Source organism: Amblyomma maculatum, chromosome 1, assembly GCF_055883805.1.
Source record: "Amblyomma maculatum isolate TAMU_Amacu chromosome 1, ASM5588380v1, whole genome shotgun sequence".
Classification (NCBI taxonomy): domain Eukaryota; kingdom Metazoa; phylum Arthropoda; class Arachnida; order Ixodida; family Ixodidae; genus Amblyomma; species Amblyomma maculatum.
In genome coordinates, this window is record NC_139344.1 from 361,128,073 (window position 1) to 361,151,159 (window position 23,087).

Consider the following 23,087-nt stretch of genomic DNA (forward strand, 5'->3'; position numbering starts at 1 on the left):
TATTGGCTCCGTTAACCTAAAGCCTAAGTATATAACCAGCCCAGCCTACAAAGCGTATACAAGGGCTCCTGTACGTGCCCCTTGAAACAGACCTCGTGGAAACGCGTGCATTGGAAAGCAGCAGCTTCCCTATTTCGCCTGGGAAGTAGGGACGAGTAGGAGAGAGATATAGGGATAGGAAAAAGGGAGGGTTGTTCCAATCAGCTGCCTGCTAAGCTCGCCCATCGCCCCCTATCAGACCTCTCCGTGGACACGCCGTGGTTAACGGCGTCACGTCGACTGCGCGGGGGCAGATTGCACGGGCCGGCGCTAAACGACCCCATCCGGAGCAGAGTCGCTAATTGTGCGAGACGTTTATTATGCTCTTTTGTACTATTTCCCTACTAGCCCTCTCCGCTGTTTCGCCATTCCCCGTTTCCCTCAACCTTCTGGCCTCCCCCTATTCCTTGGCGATAGGTGTTTATACGGAGGCTCGTTTGGGATGCCGAGAACCGTTTGCCAAATAAGCACCGTGAATTGGAAGCGGCGCTCGTTAGAAGCATTGATCGAGCCACTCTCGCACCTCCCTCCCCCCCCCCCCCCCTTCTTCTTTCCCACCGGAAACTGAGCAGCAGCCTCGTATTCGGATATTGCAAAGCCTCCCTCGCACGGGGACGCGTCTGTACGTATTCTGCGGCGATTGTCGCGAGCGACACGATGAACGAGAGCTTTGTTGCCAACTTGAGTGGTTGGGATCCCGCCTGGCTTTGTAATCAAGGCACTCGCATTCGCGTGAAATCTTAGCTGCCGTTGTTTTTTGTCCGTGAGGCCCTTCTCTGGGAAAAGAAACATCCGCTACCGACAACGTATTCGCGAGGCGCATTATTTCGCGAGCCAAAAAAGAAGAGCGGAAATATGCTCGTTGGCATTCGCCTGCATAGACGACAGCTCAGGGTTGTGTTCAGCGATTGTGCTGTATCGTCGCGGGTTGATGACGCATGCCTCTCACTGACCTCGCGGGTGGCCGGAGCTTATACCGTTACAGAAACAATTTGCAGCAATAAAAAGTTGATTAGAAGTCATTCCTACTGATCTGGAACCTGGAAGCTTAAAGAGGCTAGAAGCTCACGGCAATTTCAACTATTACGTTTTCGTTGCCCTATCATAGTTAGGTTCCTCGTTCTGTAGTGCAAATATATAGAGAGTTTTACGTCGCCAGCCTGCGCATACATAAGTGCAAGTTCAAAGCGCTGAAGTCACGATTAACCGAGTACTTCGTCTGTTTCAGAGAGTAAGGTCAACTACTCGTGGTGCAACTTCGGATTTCACCTCACTGAGTCCGAATGACCTTGAGTAAGGACAGATACTGCGCCTTCCTGTCCACAGAAACTAACTGAAAGGAATAAAAGTGCAAAAAAATCGCGAAATGGAAAGGCGATGTTACTGTAGCCTGAACTGTAGAGGGGATGCTTGAGCGTCCTCCTAATTCAAACTGCCAACATATGCGAAACCCCTCTAAACAATGCAAACTCATGCTTAACAAAACTTTCGCTCGTATAATTAGGTTAAAACAGTGCTTGAACACCCACCGTTTTATAATGCGTGACGACGTTATACGGCTGCTTCTGCAGTTTTCTGCGTTTATACGCCCGCGGTTCTCTTCTTCGGGCGCGACAGTGGTAGGCTTAGCTTGGCGTAACGTGTAGAGCCCCTCAAGATGCATACAAACCCACGAAGAAGCTGATGAAAAGGAATAGAGAAGACAAAAAAAAATCATGTCGCCATTCCTTGCGGTTGCTTCTCCGAGACGGTAACTGCCTCGACTTCACGACTACCGAGACGCGATCGACGTGGTGGTGTTGTGTGCAGGGTTGAGCAGGCTTCTCCTGTGACGTACAACAAGAAGTCTTCTAAGTTTTCTTTCATCAGGCTCCATTTCTTGGCTGTGAAGGTGACGGCGACGCTATTGAAATTTAGAACAATGCAGAATCGTGCGCGGCCACAACAGAAAGAAATTTAGAACAATGCAGAATCGTGCGCGGCCACAACAGAAAGCAGACTTGGTAAGAATGTAGGGGAAGCAGCGCGTTAGAGTGCTCCCCAAGGATGCAAGCGTGTGTACATCGGCCTACCAAATGAGGTAGCACCACGAGATGATGCCGCAGCACAGGTCCTGTATGAGTGGCTATAGAGAACAAAGAACTCGTCTCGTTAAATCTCGTTCGCTGCCTGGATGACCCCGTTTAGGCTCCCGGATGACAGAAAATCAGTTGCCGGATGTTGGTTCTCGGTTTTGGCTCGACGTCACCTCAAGGTCACCGACAAGAAGAGCTAAAAGCATTTCATGCTCACAACACTGCAATTTTATGGGTATGACGTAGCTCCTGTTTGCCGTCTGTACTTGCGAATGCTCATTTGCGTCCATGCACTTTGATGCTTGCTTAGTAAACTCATTGGCACGCAGTCGTAAGATTCCTAGTTATATGATGGACACCAGACATATAAATCTCCGCTTTGTTTAAGTCATACTGTCGCGTCTTGATGTCTATAGGGCAGCGTGTCTAATTAAGGATCGATTTAGAGTCCCAGAAGGATGAATTCCGATTTCACTCTTGCATTTGTGTAGGTATTTTAGCTTTGCAAAATATCCCGAGGTGAATAATGCGAGAGACATATTTCTATACGCGTGCAATTTGAGTCTAGTCTATATTCTCGCCCATTTAACCGTTATTCGACGGCCATTTATCATTCCCCTAGCTGTTGGTTGTTATGAAGGAGGTACTGTCATGACACCTGCCGACGCCGCCCCTCTGTTTCGAAGACGGCGCGTGAGTGACGTGATCGCATCACTCTATTGTGCATTTTGTACCTCTGATAGTGTGGGCAGTCCTTAAGCTTTTTAAGCGAAGTGTAGGGCGGTCCACTGGTGATAGGCTCCGTCTGTTCGGTATCACCGGCAGGGGACGCCTTCGTAGAGGTTGAGGTCGAGGCAGCGTCAGCGTTCGCTTCCAATTTCTTCTGTCGTTATTCACAGTCCTGACGTTTCTCTCTAAGCGAGCTTCTCGCTATTCGTGGGTCTCTGTCCACAAGTCGATCATGCTTTCTCTTCGCTGCTACTTCTCGGCGAACTATATCGGGTGGATGTGCAGACTCATTCGACGCCTACGTTAAAGCGTTGACGCGCACCTCATACACGGGGAGACTGAGGAACCAAGCGCCGCCGAAGAGTTGTTAAACGCCGCGCCTTGTAACGTGTTATCACAGCGGAGAGCCTCCATGTCTTGAGTGATTCCGTTCCCTCAACGATCGGGACGATCGCTCCGTGGCTCCGGGTATAGGGCTACGGACGAGAAAGAAACGGGCGGTGATGCGGGCCGGTGCACTCACTCTAGGCCCGCTTAGGCGGCTCAAGTTCAAACGGGCAGAGACCTTTGGAGTTGCAGTGCGAAGGATAGAGCTACGCTTTAAAAAGCAGATGACGCAGTTAAACGTACGCTATTGCATTTACTCTTAAAGCAAAGCTGAAGTGCCCTTCTATGTTTTTTTTTTTTTTTTTTATGATGATCACGGAGCTCCAAGTGCCGCGCCGACGCGATGCCCACCTGCACATGCATAAAGTAATGAAGCGGCAGGCGCTGCGTATGCTTAAACGCAAAAGCAGTTTGGAGGAACGAGTGGAAATAACCTCAAAGCGAGATCTGTGAGAGCAGTCACACTGTCCTTTCTGCTAAAATCAGGAAAGAGCTCATATATACCCAAGTGCACTACTTTTAGCACAGTACATAGGTCTCGCAACCATTTGCATGTTTAAATGAATGAAGACGCATAATTCGGAATTCCCGATCAGCCGCGTAGATACCAGTGGAGTGGTTTTCCTCGATACCACCAGAGCCATTGAATACTCTGATACCACCTTCCGCTTTAGCGAGGAAATGGACCTTTCAATGCGAGATTAGGCCAGGTCCTCGTTGAAAAACGACATCCCGCGCTTGATAAAGCGTTTATTTTCACGATAATCACATTTCCGTGTCCAAAACACCACGTACCTTGTCAGCCGTGGCGGCCAATTTCTCAGCGGCAGCTGACGGCGGAAATGCGAGCTTTCTGCTCTGCTATTGTCTCGCGTCAGCAGCCGCTTCCGGTTTCACTGGATGCCACTCCGCCCGCTTACCAAATATCGGGCAGGTCCAGATCGACAGCAGCGGGAGTTTTTTTCGATGCTGGGCGTCGAGTGGACTCCGGCGAGAGAAAATCGCCGACAAGCCGAAAAAAAAAAGCTCCGTGTAAATCCAGCCCGATTTGGGATAATGATGTGCACCCGGATTGTGCTAGCATTTGTTAATAGATAGCTGCAGTTATCATGTTTCCGCTCAGATCTCAGGGGAAATTCTCTTTTTATCCTCATAAACACTTAATTACGGAGAAGGTATTTCATTATAGAGAGCTTGGATTGAAGGGATAATGATAGAGAGTCGTATAATTGGAAGTTTCCGCACCCTACGGCGTTTAAATTTCTTGCAGCCTTGGTTGGGGTCGATTTGTTGTAACTTTGAAGGCATAATTACTATTTCGGCGACATATGGCGCCGATAGTGGCTGCTTTTGACGTCATTCATCACAGCACGGCTCATTTAAATTAACCGCCTAATTTTTAATGTTTTGATGCAGATGAGGGAAAAAATTAATTTTTCACAACTTTTAATTCCGCGCTTACATCGGCTGATGTCCACGCACCTTCATAGTGTAAAGGTATGCAACGGTTGTGCCCGGCGGAAATATCAAGGCTGCCCTTTTGAGCTTTCGAATTTGTATAACCGTTGAGAGCGTACTGTTGTCGCTCCTGGGCAGCTTTTTTAATACGGTATAGAGGCGACAGAACTGGTAAAAGGGAACGAGCTTTACGCAGCTCCGCGCAAATTGCCAGTGCGCTACTAAAAATGAAAGAAGCAAGTGCACATAACTAACGTTTTCATGACATGGGACCATAATTAAAAGTTAGACTGCACGTTCCCAGTGTCATTGTCATTCCACGCCCGGCTTTTTATAATACACCTAGTTTCGTGAGAATCTATGCAGCTGCCTCCAACGAGAGCGTTTGTACGCCGCCCGCTATTTTCAGGGCTAGAACGACCCGCGCAAAAATGTTTTTTTTTTTTTTGTTTTTCCCGTAAAGTTTGCAGTCTTCGAGGGGATTTGTTGAGGATTGCGGTGTAGTATAGTTAGGTCTGCCCTGTCTAATTCTGGGCATCGCCTCCTCGGCGATTTAAAGCAGCCCAGAACTGACGAGTTAGTTCTTGGATAACATAAACGTTAGTGGCGCACTCCTTCGTGTAACTACGGAAAACTTACTACCTTCAACTTTATTTAAATCTAAGCTTGGAACAGAACCAGCATAGCAGCCTTGAGAGTTGAGACCGGACGCGAAGAAAAATTGTAGTGGTTAGCTAGAGTTGGTGAAAGTAAGTATGGTATATGGTACGCTCTGTAAGTACTTATAATAGCCGTCGTGCGTTTTGCTCATGGATGCAGAAAACATAATCAGCTTAATCTCAGAGAGAGGATTCTACGAAAAAAAAAGGGGGAATCGCCTTCCAGTTTTAATTAGGGCTATTTTTTTTTTATGCTGAAGAACATACGTAGCTTCCATCCCAACGGTGGCATTACATATTCCAATTTTCGCAAGGACGGAGCCACGTTTTTAACGATGCCCCGAAAATTGATTTTGATTGGTTTTGTATTAAAGCATTCATTTATGTAACATGTGTTTTGTGGTGTCGCGGAATTAGACTGCGAAAATTAGCATGCTCTAACTAATAATAACGGCGCGTTACATGAAATAAGACGGAGTCCACAAGCACATGCCTCAAATTGTCCCTTCGGATAGAGGCAGGACATTTTTGGTTATTATGTGTTCCTTCCTTTCTTGTGAGCAATGCAAAAGATGTTTGTAAAAATAGACGAACACGTGATATTTGGCTACTTACGGTAAACAATTTATTAGAGATTTTATTTTCCCCTGTTAGTATGGTCTTGGTTTGAGCATGACACCGTTTAGCTGTGACGTCGCAAATAAGGTTGAGGCCCCGCGAAGATATGTTGTTCATGCGAGGCGAGCAAAACCGGGAATACAGTAGATGTCTTTAAGCTGTCTTTCAGATTCATGTGGACGACTTAGAAATGATCATTATAGCGCATTTTTCCTACTACTTACGATATGTAGATAGTGCTTGTGACGTCTTAAGTATTGATCGGCTGCTTAAAACTCGAAGAAAACTTGAGGCTGCAGAAACTAAATCTTAGATTACTTAACGGGCATAAATAGTTTAGACGGAGTGTTTCATGTCGCTAATGTCTTGAGCTTCGTTGACCATAAAGAAGACGGAAGAAAAATTTGATACCTCTGCTTAGCTGCGTTTATCTGTTTCCCTAATGGGTGAAACAGATAAAATGTGGTGGGAACATCAATTTCCAGAATTATTAAGGCAAAAACCTTTAATGGCTCATGCTGTCGTGGACAAAATGTGTCCCGCTTTTGCAGCGGCTCTGATTGGCCGAGTCGGGATGACGTCATAGAGGTCTCGAACAATCACAGAACTCCACCACAGTATGCGCGAATGTGTGCCTTAATGACCATGTCAAATAATGATCAATTGCTAATCGAAAGCAATTAGAGAATTAATTGAATAATTAATTGTTGATGAATAATCAGGCAATTGAATTATTACCACTTAATAAAGTATAATTAGTGACAAAATAATTGATTAGTTACTAATTAGTGGCAGTCGCGTAGCAGAATGCGGCACACAGGCTTTCGCCTTTCCCTACTTAAGTCGTTAAAGTCCCTCGTAATTTTTTAGGCTTCATATCCCTCTCTCTTGGGTTTAAGGGCGATTGTTAATGGGCTCTCTCGCTTCCAACCTCTTCCCTGCTTGCAGGACGTGACGTGTTGAAGCCTATCCTTCAAAGACTCAACTTGGAGCCATTCCCTTCGCCATTGCAGCGACGGGACTCCGTGACTGGCGGCGCGGACGAGACCGCGTCGAGTGCGCCACCTATCTCTGAGCACACGTAGTCGTGGCGGCACTGTCCGGCTGCCCTCACTGCATGGACGAGGGTCGCTTCTGCGTCCTCTCGGCCTACGACATGAACGGCCTGCCTTCCTCCCTCGACGCTAGAGGGGGAGGAGTGGCGGCCAACACGGCCACAGCCACACCGGTTGCAGTGACGACATCAGCCGGGGGAGGAGGGAGCTGTCGCCGGGAGGACGCCGAAGTGGGCTCTGGCTCAACGAGGACCCGTTCTGCCTGCGCCAGGGCTTGTGCCTCTTTCTCCAGACTGGGCCGGTGGTGAGTGGCTCCTACATGGTTGAGGGGGGAAACTGCATATCCAAGCAATGTCGCCACAGGTCAACGTGTTCACATTGCGTTACGTTGGTGCGAACGGCTCTGCCGTAGTGACGCTTTAGAGTCATAAGGCTCAAACTCGCACACAGGTAGCGAAGAAAGAGGTCATTTCGAAATATTTTTGTTCATTACCCACGGTATTTGTAAGGCAAAAATGAAGTAAGCATACATGCATTCGTTCAAACTGGTCACGTTGCGTGTACGGCATTGATAAAATTCTTTGCATGGTTGTAAGTGGCGGTTGAGCCACAGCTGTAAGCAGAAAGTGAAACGAGCAGAGAAGGCAGGACGCATGACACAGGCCTGTGTCGCTTAAAAGCACTATCTTTACTTCGTTGGTATGAGCAGCAGGAAGTGTCCACCTTCACTTGTTGTTGAAGTAAATTTTCTCGCGATCCCGAGTGCGATTTTGGATCTGTGTGACGTTTGAGAAACGTCCAAGAGATCTCGCTCTGGAACTAACCGAGTAACCAGAACAGAGTAATGCCCTAAGATAAAAAAAAAAAGTGTACACTTGCGAAGAAGAGGGCGTTGATACTATGTAATCCTTGAGATCGGGTGGTGGAGGTGTCGAAATGCCTTGGAATTTGCAACCGAGGTTTGCTGAACTTTCCACAGCGCTAGCTTCAGTGAAAGTGACATCAAAAGCTGCACCTGTAGCAACGCGTCAACGTTTACGAGGCATTTATTGGAATAGTCTATACTGCGTACATTGCGTTCGACAAGCGTACAAGATTCCACGGCATGTTAAATACGACGCCCCATCGATGGTGTAGTAGCATGCAGATAAGCGGGACGCGCGAAAACTGTCTTCGACTGCAACGAATGCAAAACAAGTGCACAAGGGTGCACTTTACAATGCTGGGCCGAAGAATCCTGAGATTTCTCAGCAACTAGTTTTCAGACTAAAGGAATGCAGTGGCCTACAAGTTGACCTGATTATTAACTCACCTTTGTGTGATAACGTAAATGGCGAACGTCTTTTGCAATGGCTTATCCATAACGTTGCCATCGGCAGTATCATATTGGTTTCGGAGCTGGCCCGCTGGTCCTAAGTGCGTAGGCTCGATGCTAGCCTCGGCGGTCGTAATTAGATTGGGGCGAAGTGCAAAAGACGTGTATTCGCTGTTTGACAGCTGCGAGCATTAAACAATCCTATGTGGTTTGAACTAGTCCGTAACTGCTTACTAAGTCATAGCTGACAACCCCTTTTTTACGTCCGAAAGTCAAACCCTTTTTTTTTTTTTTTTTGCCTCGCACCTTTTTTGTCCACGACGTTCATCAGCGGTCGTCGCTTTATTGCTTCTTTATTTTGTCCTGACCGAAGCAGTCCTAGGTTGCGCAGCAACGCCTTCCTCGCCCTTGAAGCGGGGAAGCCGCGATGATCCCCGTATTGCAAAAGAATCCTTGGCATGCTGCATCGCTGAAAAGCAAGAACCACCGATTGGCCAACGAGACGGTTGGCTCGATAGGGATTCGGGATTGCTCTTTCAGGAACACGCTACTGTTTCGTCCCGATCAAAGGCATGGCGTGCGTTCGCCGCCGCCAGGCAACGCGGCCGCACCTGCAGGGCATCGCAGCCGGCGCCACCTTTTCCCCGGCAACCGGGATCGCCCTGCGGGCTCAAAAAGGGGCTCCTTAAGGGGAGCTTCGTAGAGGGAAAGATTACTACAGTGAGCCACTATGACGACACAGCACCTATAATTACGTTCTGCGTGGCGGCATCGACGCGCCAAAAGTTTCTTTTCCGACAGGAGCGTAATGAGATACCGTCCTCTGCGCCCTAGAGAGAAGCAGCTTGAAAAAGGGAAGAAAATAGGGAAAAATAGGAGACGGGGAGTGATATACTGGAGTGAAGCAAAAGAAAACGAAGTAATGTCGGGGGGGATGCGCCCTTTAAGCGTGCGTGATCGAACCGGGGGTCACGCCTTGCAACGGAGGCACAGATTAGGCCAAAGGGCGCATTCCCTCCCCCCCCTCACACCCTCCCCCCTCTCCGCCCTTCCCCAGCCTATACGTGCCTCGTGTGAAGTTCCGCTCGCCCGAGATAGCGTGATGACGAAATTTATAGCGCCCAGCCTGACGTGAGCGGCCTGGCCGGGAAAGTCGGTGTGTAACGCCGGCTTTCGGAAGCGCTCTAGTTTCCGCTTATTTGCTTTTTATCCTCCGTTTAAAGTACCTTTTTCTTTGTATCTGTAGGGGCCGAAATCGGGACGCGTTCTCTTTTGGTAATCGGTCCTGTTTACGAAGAAAAGTACGCGAAGCGCTGGCTTCCGGCCCTTCCTTGAGTAAACTTAAAAAGAGGATGAAGAAAAGAAAGAGTATAAAGGAGGGAAGCGGGTTGAGGCCTCGGGAACCCAGTTTTCCCAATACTTATCCCGTTTTCGTGGTTCGCCGAGCCGATGGGCGGTCGGCCTGTCTTCTCCGCTATTCCCCTGTGTGAGCGCCGGGCACGTAGGAAAAAGAGTGGCCCCGTCTTGGTATCCCAGCTGCGGCCGTGTTTCTTCCTTCGGGCGGGGAAAAGTTCCTGGCGCACCGTTATCAGCGGCGCGATTCTGAACTGGGCATGACCGATGGAACGAGCGCAAAAGCAATTATTACTTCTATTTTTACTGCTTTAAGACATCCCCGAACCATGGCGAAAAGTTGGTTGGTTGCAAGTTTCGTCTCGCTCAAGTGCACTCCTCCTTAGATGCCATCTGAATTTTAAGCGGGACTGTAATGGGAAGTTTAGCTGTTGCCTTGGACCTGCCGCTCAGTAGTTGTCTAACTCGATAGACCATGCCGCGAGTGCATGCTTTTATGTGGAAACTGGTTATCAACTAGTTACAAACTATTCCTCGAATTTCAATGTTCTATCACTTGTCCGTGATAGAGAGCCAAGAGTTTGCGCGGACAAGTGATGCTGCTTTCTTCGCCGAGTGTGTTATGACGACCCTTTTCCCCCATCTGTTTAGGACTGTGGCCGCTGCTTGGTTTTTGGACGATTTTAACAAGGTAACGTCGGAAACATCACTGGGGAAGAAATGGGGCGTCACCAGACCCGAAGTGGCGACTACGCGCTTCGGTGTATCTTCACTATATTTGTGTCACAATCTCTAAACAACTTTGGGGGAGCATTTAACTATCACCTATAAACGACTCGAGCAGAGATCTGGTTGTGTGCAGATGGACATGCAAGGGTCCCAAAAGACAACCGCGACAGAGCGACACAAAACTCAATGTAAAAACATCAACAGCCTCAGTGTTATCGCATTGTCGGGTTGCAGTTTAGCTTCATGCTCCTGTGAATGTCATTTTTTTTTCGGCGTAGGCTAATATCGATGTTCGTGATGAATTGAAACTCCTTGAAGTGAGATGGTTCGACTATACAAACAACAATATTTTTATGCATGGATCGTAATTTCTTATAGTGCTGTCACTCAGGAGGAGAGACTGCAGATGATTGGACATAGAGGTACATATTCCTTTGTTGGCCAATAAGGAAGCGCCAATGCATTGTCGGAGGCGAAGAAAGCGCTTATTGAACTCGCCCCAGCCGGATCACGAAATACTTATGGTTTTGAATGCAGCATATTGCTTTGATTTATTTATTTAATTCTATCAGTTTGGAGCAACCGTCTGTCGACCGCATATTAATTCGTAGATCAAACTTACATATATGCGCTCAGTAAGAACATCACATAAAAGGAGCCTCCATTCGCCGTTCACTGCGTATGTTGGAGATGGCAACTTACAGTCAATCCTTTTCCGTGCAACACGTGGCGAGATCGTCCTTCTAAAATCATTTTTCACCTCGCCTTCATTATCGCCTTATCTCCAGTTGTCCGCAAGCGGGAACTGCGCATAGTTAATGACAGGAAAGCGGGCAGGTCGGCTGGAATGTTGCCTGGTCTACCGCACGCCCAGGAGGCAGACATTTATGCCAGCCTGATAGCGACCTGTCACTCTTTGTCCCAGAATAAATGTCTTGCTCTGGGATGCCATTCGAATAAGGGTGGTGCAGCCCGCGCCCGGGTGAGATAGCGTCGATCGAGAACGGGCCGGCGGTTCCTCTGTAGCCTTTGTCTCTGTGTTCGGTGAACCGTAATTGAGTGCGCGCCTGGTTACTTTATCACCACCTTTTTAACGTGACTGGACGCCACAACAGGTCTCTGTACTTTCGGCATTCCACGCAAGAGCAGGAGGCCGACTGTATGTGGCCGAAGAGGGAAACGGAGTGGAGTGCTTTTCCTGGCACGCTTGGAGGCACGCTTGCACAGTACCTGTGCGGCTCTTTGCATTCTTAAGTGTCAAGGCGGTATCAAGCATTTTGACCCGAGGTTTTCTAAACAACTTCAACTCATGATGATGATGCCCTCAGTCGAAATGACACATACCCAAGGACTAGAGTTCGGAACTAAGGCGGAACCGTATAGTCTTCGTTCTTCCTCGCCGCACCGCACAAGAAACAGACCTCTTGCCATTTGCTCTTTAGTGCATCTAGCCAGCTGTAATTTCTACATTCCTTCTCAAGGACGCGGGATCGAATCCCTGCCTCGGCGGCCGCTTTTCGATGGAGGCGAAAAGCAAGGCGCCCGTGTGCTGTGCGATGTCAGTGCACGTTAAAGAACCTCAGGTGGTCGAAATTTCCGGTGTCCTCCACTACGGCGTCTTGCATAGCCTGAGTCGCTTTGGGACGTTAAACCCCACAAACCAACCAACCAACCAACCAACCAATTTCTGCATTCCATTGTTGCTTAGCTTACTCCGCACCGTTGAAGACCGACAGAAGCATGATGAACACTGAAAGAATGCCTGATGCTGCATCAATTGTCTTCGTTATTTTGCTTGCGTGAATCGACAGATGAGCACGTTGACAGCATGGCGCTGATCATTTTATAAAAAAAAGTTTCGTATATAAGAAAGGCCTTTTGAAATGGGGAGGAAAGCCTCAAATGGGTGTCATCGAAAACCTTTCCTTACCCCCCCTCCCTCCGCCCCTCGCTGTTATGTTTTAATATACCGCGCTGTTACGTTGACGGCAGAAAAAGGAATGTTCTTTGCAGCAGCCGGTATTTTTCCACCAAAATATTGAGCAAAAAGTTTTCTTTCGTAATGAAACGAAAACTAAAAAAAAAAAAAAAAGAAAACTCTTCAAGTACTTCATTCTGTAACGAAAGAAAAGCAAGCTTTAGCGACACATCAAGTGACAGGTTCCCTACGGGGGAATTTTGAGATCCTTTATTGTACTTTTATTCCTTATTTTTTCATTCAAAAATAAAAAAAAGAATTTCGGCAAATTGCTTTTTTTTTTTCGCCCTCTATCTCATTCGTTAAACCCATCATACCAGGTGATTCTGTATCTAGCCTGAGTGCCCTGTCGTGTCGCCTTTCAGTCGCGCAGTCTCTCTCTCTTGCCCACTTCTTTAAGAGTGAGGCAAACTGTAAGTGACAGTGGGTGTATATATATACGTGGCGCGACTCCCTCCTTCAGCTACCCAAGTAAAATCGAACAAGAAGCCCGCCATTTACGAACATGCGGCGACGGATCAAAAGATTCGGAGAGAGCTCCTTCGTTTCTCTCCATAGAGCTGCTACATCTTGGCTAGTCGTGGCTCTCTTGCGCACGAAACAGCGGGTCCGGGCAGGGAGCGGAAATTGAAAAGCCTGAGAAGCACGGGATGTAAAAACTGAAAAGAAAATTCTTGCTGCAATGGACCACGAGCCGATCGCGCGTCTCGCCTCGCTTATATAGATTGTGAAGTTGCCTACCCCGCGTGGAAAGTAGCTCGTCTCGGCTTTTCTCTTAATAAGAGCACAGTTGTTCGTTGGCATCCGGCCGAATACTTCAAGTCGCCCGCGCATTCTTGTACAGCTCAGCTTAAAAGGCATTACTTGATTCATTTCCTTCGCGAGAAAAAAATAAACAAGATTAGACCTCACAGTCTTGGGCGTCAGAAAGTGTGACAATACACGTACAATTTTCCGAAATTTTAGAGCAATCAGTAACAGTTCGCTTCTGGGTCATAATACTACTACTTATGCTAATAATAATAATAATTTTTTCACAGGAAAGAAAAGACGCAGTATCAGTCAAACGTGTTCTGTTGACACCTTATCTGCGCTCTAAGGGAAGGGGGGAGGTGGGAGTGAAAGCGGAAATAGAGGAATAGGGGCAGTAGTGGAGGGCTGCGAGTAACTTCGGCCACCTGGGGATCAATAATTATTTCACAGGAAAGGAAAGACGCAGTATCAGTCAAACTTGTTCTGTTGACACCTTACCTACGCTGTAAGAGAAGGGGGGGGGGGAGTGAAAGCGGAAAGAGAGAAAGAGGGGCACTAGTGGAGGGCTGCGAGTAATTTCGACCACCTGGGGATCATTAACGTGTCCCGCCGGGGTGGTGCAGTGGTAAGACGCCCGACTACTGTGCCGGAGTTCCCGGGTTCGAACCCGACCACGGCGGCTGCGTTTCGATGGAGATGAAACGAAGTGGCGTCCGTGTGCTGTGCGATGTCAGCGCACGTTAAAGATCCCCAGGGCTCCAAATAGTACTACGCCCTCCACTACGGCTCCCCTTTCTCTCTTTCCACTTTCACTCCCACCTTCATCCCTTCCCGGCGCGGTTCAGGTGTCCACAGAGCAAGTGTGACAGATACCGCGCATTTCCCTTCCCGTGAACCAATTATGATTATTATCATCATTATTATTGTACTGTGATAGTCAGCACCGAATGACACCACGACGGAGCATGTCGTCCACATGATCAGCAATTACTTGGCGCTCCGAAGCCGACACACGATAGGGGCGCTGGCGCAAAGGTGCGGTTTTGCCGGTGTCGATGGTGTGCTCTACGACAGACGTGCGGCCCAAGTCAGTTTGAGGAAGGTCGAATGAAGAAGCGAAGTTCTGCAAGAGGGCGACAAGTTGATCACGTTGCGCAAGTGGAAGATCAGCATCAATAGCATGTTGGAAAACGTCGGAGGGCGTCGAAGCTGTCGCAACATCGTAAGAGCACAGACTAACGTCGAAGGAGGGGGTTGAGTCAGCAAGAGTGGTGATATGACCGGGATCAAGCTCTTCAAGACGTCCAATGCATTCGCAACGGAGCAGGACTGCTGGGCAAGAAAATGGGTTCGAGGCGTAAAGTGCACTCTTGCCGTCTTGAATTTCGAGAACTGCGAACGGAAAAAGGAGGCAGGGATGACGGGAGGCGGCTTCGGAAGGTGTAAAAATCGCAGTCAAAGGAGTTACCCACTCACAAGACAGTGGTACGAGGGCAGCAGAGAACGGAGGAATGTCGGTGTCATGGGCGACGAGAAGTTTTGCAGTGCGGGGAGGGGTATCACAGAAGGGGGCATCACAGAGTGGGGCAAAGGCAATTTGCGCACGAGCACAGTCAATAACGGCTTGATGAGTCGATAGAAAATCGTATCCGAGGATGATATCATGCGAGCAGTTCGGCAGAACAATAAACTTGATGGGGTACAAGACGTCTTGAATGAGCACACGGGCTGTGCAAGATGCGGAGGGGTGAATGTGCTGTGATGAGGCGGTGCGGAGCGAAAAGTCGGAAATCGGAGTGGTCACTTTGCGAATTCGACGGCAGAGCGCTTCACTGAGACATCATCACTGCCCTCTGCTTCCGCACGCGACGTGGCTGCCTTTATTCTGAAACACCTGGTTCTTCGCCATGGTGCCCCTCGCGAACTGCTCAGTGACCGCGGACGCGTTTTCTTATCAGACGCTCTTGAGGCTCTCCTGAAAGAATGCCGCATCATACACCGCACCGCTACCTCGTACCACCCTCAGACGAATGGACTCACAGAACGTTTCAACCGCACTCTCGGTGACATGCTGGCTATGTACGTGAACACCGACCATTCCAATTGGGACCAAGTTCTACCGTTTGTTACTTACGCATATAACACCGCGACACAGGCCACTACTGGATTATCTCCATTCTTTCTCCTTTACGGGCGCGAGCCACCCTGCACCATGGACACACTTTTTCCCTACCGCCCTGACGTTTCCGAATCTTCCCCCCTGTCCGATGCCGTCACATACGCAGAAGAATGCCGTCAGCTCGCCCGCTCTCTCACAACAGAAAATCAGTGGCAACAAAAATACCTCCGTGATACCGGCGAAGCTTCGTCATATCTCCCGAACTCTCTGGTGTGGCTCTGGGTGCCCTCCACAATCCCTGGCCTTTCAAAGAAACTTCTTGCTCGCTACCACGGGCCATATAGGGTCCTCCAGCAAACATCTGCAGTCAACTACGTAGTTGAGCCCGTCACGCCCTCTGCGGACTTGCGTCGCCGTGGTCGTGAAACAGTTCACGTGAACCGATTGAAGCCATTCTATGACCCCGCTGTGCTTTCCGCGCCATAAGTCGCCAGGATGGCTCCTTTTTTTTACCCGGGGGAAAATGTACTGTGACAGTCAGCACTTCAGCCATCGACATGCACCAGTGCGTTGTGCGACGAAGACAAAGAAGAAGTACGCTGGGCTCGCCGTTGCAAGGTCCTCTCCTCACAGCTCTCCATCTGAGCGTCAATAAACGCCCTATTACATTATTAATAATATTATCATTGACGTGCTCTCAGCCATATACTGCTTGCCTCTTCATGCATTGCCATCATTACGAATATTGCTGTCGTCAGAAAAGGAACTCTTGCCCTTAACCAACCTAAGTTAGGACATCCGAGGCCACAACAAAAGCCGCACAGAGCGGCGTTACTCAGTGCTATTTTTACATTTTCACATGCGCTGTACAGAACAAAGTGGTACGATTATGTGCGGAACATTTTTTTTTTATTACGTCTTTATTTCTGCTTACGGTAGGCGTTTACCTTGCGGCAGAACTAAGTTGCTTCATGGATGTAGGGGTGGGGGAGCGGTTAAGGGTGGGGGAACATTCTTTGTTTGGGTCTGGTCATTCTAAGTACGATTGGAGGTGCGTTCTTCGTGCTCTGACATCATTTCCAAGTGATTGCGTTGCGAGGCGGCGTTTCTGTAATTTGTTTGCATGCTCGCGCGTCCTGAAAACTTTTGCTAGCAAATGTACAATGCATCCGCGTGGTTCAATACTACTGGACTATCGCGCTTCGCTTGTATACTCGCTTCCCTTAGCCATTTATAGCACTTTCTCTTCTACGTCGATGCCGGTGTGTGTCTTGTATACATGACGATGCTCAGCTGGTGCGCCGACTAAATCAGTCTGACGCTTAATTTTGTTTTTATTTAGTTCTCCAACGTTCTTTCCGGCGGCTGTATGACACGTGTGTGTGTGCGCGCGCATGTTCGTGATTCGCTGGACTGATTAAAAGTTGGGGAACTTATCACTCAGCAGAACGTTGTTCTCGTGAATTCGTTTCTAATTACCCTCACTTAATTTGCCGTCTGAATAATTAACAAAGACACCTCCCCTCTTGCTTCATCAATTTTGATCAGTGCAGCGTACGCGAACACGCACAAAGTTTCTGCAAATTACAGATAACTCCTATAGGCTATGAAAGTCTAGAAAAAAAAAATACTTGCTGATGGCAACCGTTACCCCAGAGAGGCGCACATTATCCTCCAGGGTGCAGCCGGGTAATTAAACTTATTATTTACTTTAAAGCTCGAGAGACATGGAAGGGCTCTTAATTAGGAAGCTGTATAGCATGATAGGGAGCATCAACTTTCATTTTGTCTTTGCTTCTTCTGTACGCGCAAGAAAGTTCACGGAACCGCTTATAAAATGGCTCACAGCGACTCGTACGCTCCAAATAAAGCTTGCTTAATATGGCAGCGAAAGCGCTAGCGATTTCTACCACCGTTTCGATGGCGGCGGCGGCTCAAGCGACAGGGCTTCAATTTGGAATTTTTTCGTGCGGTCACCCCTAATTGTGCAGAGTTGGTTGGTTACTTGCATGTCGAACAGCCCCAATGACTCGATGAGCGTCGTTCAAAGGTTAGCAGTAGTTGTCACAAATTAAAAACAAAACTTGAGATGTACAACGCACCTGAGAAGACGACAAAGAAGAAACACACGCGAAGACGAGGACATTATTCATGAAGCGTCGCCTTTGTTTGTGTATTTTTTTTCTGTGTCATTGTCCGCTCTACTACGTTTTTCATCACGTTTTACCAACTACCTCAATGATGAAGGTTTACTCTTGCCATCAGAGAGTTTTGGACTAGTAACGTAACTTCTTTTGCATTTCTGTTAGCAAATCATTTCGAATTCAGTTGTTTTGAACGCCGGGAATAATAGAAGTAGCTCATACTGAAATTTATATATGACGAAGCGCTGAACAGATTATTGAAACGGCGACTTTTAAATGCTCCCACTTCTGTAGAGGCATAGCGCCGTTGAACCGCTTTAACCAAAACGCGCAGAATCAGGAGAGGATTAGCACACGCTTGAGCTGCTACCAGGTGCTCAAAATAAATCCGAAGCCCGTCACTAAGCAATCCCTTAATTCTCCCATACGCCGTACATCTTTTTGACTCGGCGTGATTTAGTTGTCCACCTCGAAATGAAACAGTTCATGCGTTTTTCAATGTGTCAGTTTTTATACGGAGCCGACGTTGGACCTTTGCGTTGAAGCTCGTAAAATTTTGTGATCCCTGGATGAGCGGGAGATCGGTGGTGGAAGAAGCATATTTCTTGCCTCAGTACCTAAAATGCTTACAGGATGGGGAGGGGGGGGGGGGGGGGAGGGGGCTTAGGAGGAAAAGGAAATTGTCGCATCTACAACTCGAGAAAGAGCGAGCACAGGCATCGAGATCGGGGCTAGTGACAAAGGGAAAAAGGCCGCACTTTAGCGCTGCTGCCTAGGACGACTTTAGTGCTAGGAAAGCAGCGCGTCAGTGTGAGCGCAGAAAGACCCATCATTAAGCTGCCACCGCTTGAGATTGCTTTCAATGATGGATTCGAACCCGTGTCTAAAGGTTTAGCCACCGAGCTCCTTGACCTTTGAGTCACCTCGGCGGGTATAGCGCTCTAGAGCGATCACTCTTTGCGTTAGGAGCAACAGGAGGTTACGTGCCGTGGAAAAATAAAAAAAAAAAAAACAAGAAAAAAAAACAAAAAAAAACATTGCCTCTTGTAACTGTCTCAGATAGCAGTACAAAATTTACTTTCATCTCAAATAAACACCCGCACGTACACATAAATAAGCACATTTCAATAGACACGATATCGGCACAAGGTAACTAGGTCGTCAACAGTAGATCCGTCAACAAATTGGCTGTGAATGCTCATATTTCGGGTATGTACACCTCTGGTGGTTCTTACAACACTCCAGCCGTAGCACAGCTCCTCTAGCCGACAGCCAGCACACACACTTCTTTCCTAACATGGCCCAATTGCACAACGGACACAGCGCACAGCACTTCGCGCACGTGGAAAGAGCAAAGCTAGATACGGGGTGTAATCCCTTAAGCGCATATCTTCCCCGTGGGGTTGACGTCCTCGCTGTCTTCGTCGAGATAACCATAAATCTGCCCCCGACGAGGCTGATATATGTGGACGCCTGTCATTGCATCCGACGTAACATCAGCTGGCAGCTTATCCTTTGTGTAATCGGCGTCTATTAGGCACCGAGAGTTTGGCGCCGCAAGCTCTCTGGGGCACACAAGAAGGACAAGCGACGCCAATAAAGGCAAGGACGCCGCATAACGCGATCAGGTATGTGTGCCTGGAAGAGGCAAGTTTCCGAGGTCGTAGACAATCTCTCTCTCTCTCTTTCTCGCGCGCGCGTCATACGGATGTCGCTGTAGTCACGTGGGAAGGTAGGAAGATGATATGACCGTGGGGGACGCCATGTGGGGGACATATACCAAGCGGGCGCACGTATATATAGCCGAAGGAGATGATAAGGAGCTGGCCCAGAACAACCAGCCTGCTTTGACAGCACTCTATTAGTTGTATAGGTCTTCTCCTTCTCTATGTTTTTCCTTGTCCCCTTTTCTCAGTATAAAGGGCTTCTTACTGAGGACATCGAAGGCCGATTGTGTTCTTTAGAGCTCCCGACGAAGAGAAGGCGATATGTTATAGGTTGCGACGTGCAGCAGAGAAAAAGGGGCCTGGTACGAAGAGGTAGGGGGAGCGCCTCGGCGGGAACTCTGCAAACAGCCTTCGCCCCTGTTTCGACCGGTGATGAGGAAAGCTGCGTTGCTACTTGTTTGTGCGTGTTGCAATGCCTGCCCAGTCGCTGCCGTAGGCTGTTGACAGAGATCGGTGGACAAATTGCGTCGCTCCCTCCGGTATCAGGTCAGCAAAGAAGACGACGCAGAGAGGCTCATATCCTCCGGTCGCGTCTCCTGCCGGCTCCAAGGAAAAGCATGCGCAAACAGTCCATGCACTGCGCACATACATGTCGCGCGGTTGACCGAGCGCGCTCCTTTCGTATGTGTTTGGGCGTACATTTCGGAATTTCCCTCTTTTATAGCCGAACGGCGCGTGTGGACTGTCGTCATTTGCGCACTCTTCTTTCACACGGAAGAGGGCAGAGCGTATTGCCGATTTGTCGTGAAAAGCCGGGGCATGTTTGTTTTACGCGTAGTAGCCTCTGTTATCCCTCTGTAGATCTACACTTCTCAACCTGGTGACGCGAAAGGACAGGTGTGGGCGCGTTATTCAGGACGTATACCGTTTAGATGCGAGGATTCTATCCAAGCGCCCGCATTGTGGCTTCGAAATCGACTCGCATTCACGTTGCGAATCCGCTTTAGCTTGAGCGCGCTACGACGCCTGCTTTCGGCTCTCGACGATCGTGTGTAAACAGCGGAGCAGCTGCCGCCCGCCACAAAAGCGCGCTGATTCGTGAAGCCAGGATCTCATACCGCCCGCTGGCCGCAAACTGCGGCGCCGAACCGTTACCCCGGCAAGCAGGTTGTACACTGCGCGCTCAAAGAGAGGACCGCTCGTGCGAACAAACGAAACGAACCGAGAGGAACCGTCCGTTCAGTGACCGCGGTAAGCTGAGAGCAAGACAACTATGTTTTCCAGGGTCGCAAGCTGTCGCGCGCACTACACGTTACGCTTCCAGGAAAGCTGCTGCGACGACGGCACCTCCTGAAGTGAAAAGCCGGTGCTCTCTGTAAGCGCACTTCACCGCCTCCACCAGTCGGCACGAGACAAGAATAGATGAAAGATGCATATTTAAACACCGTATTAAACAGCCACCTCATTAATTCTGATTAGCCCGCATTGACGCTAAGCTAAGATGCGATGAAGAAAGACCATGCGTTGCTATCTAATTTTGCATTCTTCATGAAAATAAATTCAATTTATTGCTTAGATTTAATAACTCTTAATTGGCTATTGCTTCCAATACAAATTCCAACCAGAGTACACTGTTGACACGCTTCGATTCAATCAAGGCCCACTTGGAGTGTACCGTCAATGGAAGCATGTATGGATTGAATCACTGAGATGTGTTCTGCATTACTGTGGAACGTCCTGATATGCTTACCAGACATCTCTGGTTGCTAGTACTGAAGAAACATTCCGTCACTAGTTGAAGAAACCCCATTCATTTTTTTGAACACACAGGCCGCACGGCAAGACACGTGAAGTGTTCCAAGATAACGCCGAAGCTGCTTCTGAACCTCGTCCAGCAGAGGCGATTCCAGCAATTTATCAACCTCCATCGACCTGGGACCGATAACTCATGTCCGGATTAGTATTAAAGTAATGCCAACAAGATAGCGTATTGGGTAACATTTTCTTTTGGCGTTAGCGGCGTAGGTGCACGAGAAAGAGTGGGAACAGGTCACGCTTAGTGGGCATGGCTGGCCATGCATAAGCTCCAATATTTCTAGGGCTCTGTTATCGAGTATGCAAATAAATTTGCTCACTTTACAACAGCAAGGCTCGTTTAAACGGAGAACGTCGTATAGTGGCCTCCTGTTGCTTCCCAAAGGATTGGCAAGAATACGCGAACTCCGCTGTTCATAAACCTAAAGATAGCTGGAATTACCGGCGTCAGGAGAGAAATATAGGGAGAAAGCAGTAAAATAAAAAAGAAACTTCTTGCTGGAACATGATGAAGAGTGAGAGAATTAGAGTGGTAATTGCGCGGAGTATCGAAATCTCCTTCCCTAATGTCCATCTTGCGCTGCGCGTGTGTAGCGACCCTATAATTCGACGAAGGCCAAGACAGCCTGGGTCTAACAGCAGCCGTGGGATTTCGCTTCTTCGCAAGGAGGCCTTCAGGCCACTGCGAACGCGGTCGAAACGAACGCGCGGGGGCGTAAAAATATCAGGGTCATCCAGTTCGCATTAGCGACGATGTGCAAATGCATGAGCGATGGCCTCAGGACGCAGATTCGAACGCGCAGATGGGAGAGGGAAAAACGGTATAATAAGAGAAAAGGGAAAAAATATAAAGGACGGGTGGAAGGGGACTCGGTGTTCGCGGATGAAACTCGCAAATCAATCCTCACTAGCTGCCTTATTTTTATCTTTCTCACAACGGTCGGGAGACAAGTATCAGAGCCTCTTGTGTTTGTTCATCGCTCTTTTCGGACTACATAAAATGTTTTTTTTTTTTTTTTTTTTTTTAAGCTTTTACTGCATATCTGCTTTCTGCAAAACCAGAACTTAGAGCAGCGGACGAAACACCGCTGTGCAACGCTTAAGCGTCTGCAGAAACGACACCGTTGGGGAAAGAAGGGATGAATAGGGAAAAAAGAACGAGGTGGAAAAGGGATCCTCCCTAGAGCTTCCTTTTCCATTATTTTTTTTCTTCTCAGAAGCAGGTTTCAGTGGGCGCCGCGGACGTACCGTTTTACTCCTGAAATGGTGCCTTTTCTTTTGCGGCTCTCGCGAATGCTCAGAAAGGATTTACTGAGAAAAATGTAAATCTAGGAAAAATAAAAGCCAGATTTTAAACAGTCGAGACAGAGAGGAATGCGGAGAGCGAGAACGAGGTACTCTGCGAGGAGTGTATTGTTACGCATGTACGGTTTTTCATTCACCCTCCATGCACCGTCCCCGTGGCTTCCCTCCGTCGGGCAGCGCGCAATCTCGCCTTAAACGACCTCATCAACAAATGGTACTGGGCTTAAGCTGATCATTAGAGGAAGCGGTGGGAAAGGGGGGTTACACGCGCTGGGGCCAGGCTTGGCGCTGCGGCTGTGTATTGCCTGCACTGCTAAGATGTGGGGTTCCACTTCTTCCCCAGTTCTTCCGCATCTCTCCCTTTTATGCATCTCTCCCCGTCCGACAGTTCCTTGTTCCTTTTGTTGTTCTCCTTGGAGGCCGTCCTACGGGACATAGTGTTTATGCTCGTTTTCCTCTTTTCCCGTTTTTTTTTTTTTTTTTCATCCTTACATGTTCTTGTTTTTTTCGAGCGGCGCCGTTTTCTTAGAGCTCCCGCTGTGAGAGAATGCGATTACGGGAATCGCAACGCCATTCGTTTGCAGAAATAATACGCGCTCTCAAGCTCAGAGACGAGTCAGGAAAAAAAATTCAAAGCAATAAAGGAAAATAACGAAAAATGCGGATACGGGATCGGAACGTGCAGCGTTCTTTCTCACCCCTTTTTCTCTCTCTCTCTCTCTCTCTCGAGAGAGAGAGTTTCGTAAGCGCATTCGAAACGACCTGTCTTAGTGGGAGATGCGTCCGCCGCGCAAAATGAAGTTACGACGCGCGTCTCTTTAAAAAAAAAAAAATCTGCTTTTACCCGTGTGTTTGGCTGCGCGTCAAAGCCGAGAATTTCGGGCTGGCG

At 48.4% G+C, this 23,087-nt stretch overlaps 1 protein-coding gene across 1 annotated transcript in view; it reads left to right on the plus strand.

The window, feature by feature from the left end:
* Positions 1-23,087, plus strand: part of LOC146207933 (queuine/queuosine transporter SLC35F2-like) — a 268,664-nt gene that overhangs the window by 93,770 nt on the left and 151,807 nt on the right. Inside the window, exon 2 of the mRNA XM_084591653.1 lies at positions 6,914-7,324. Within this exon, the coding sequence (XP_084447779.1) occupies positions 7,083-7,324 (242 nt within the window). The 5' untranslated portion in view covers positions 6,914-7,082. The remainder of the gene's footprint in view (positions 1-6,913; positions 7,325-23,087) is intronic.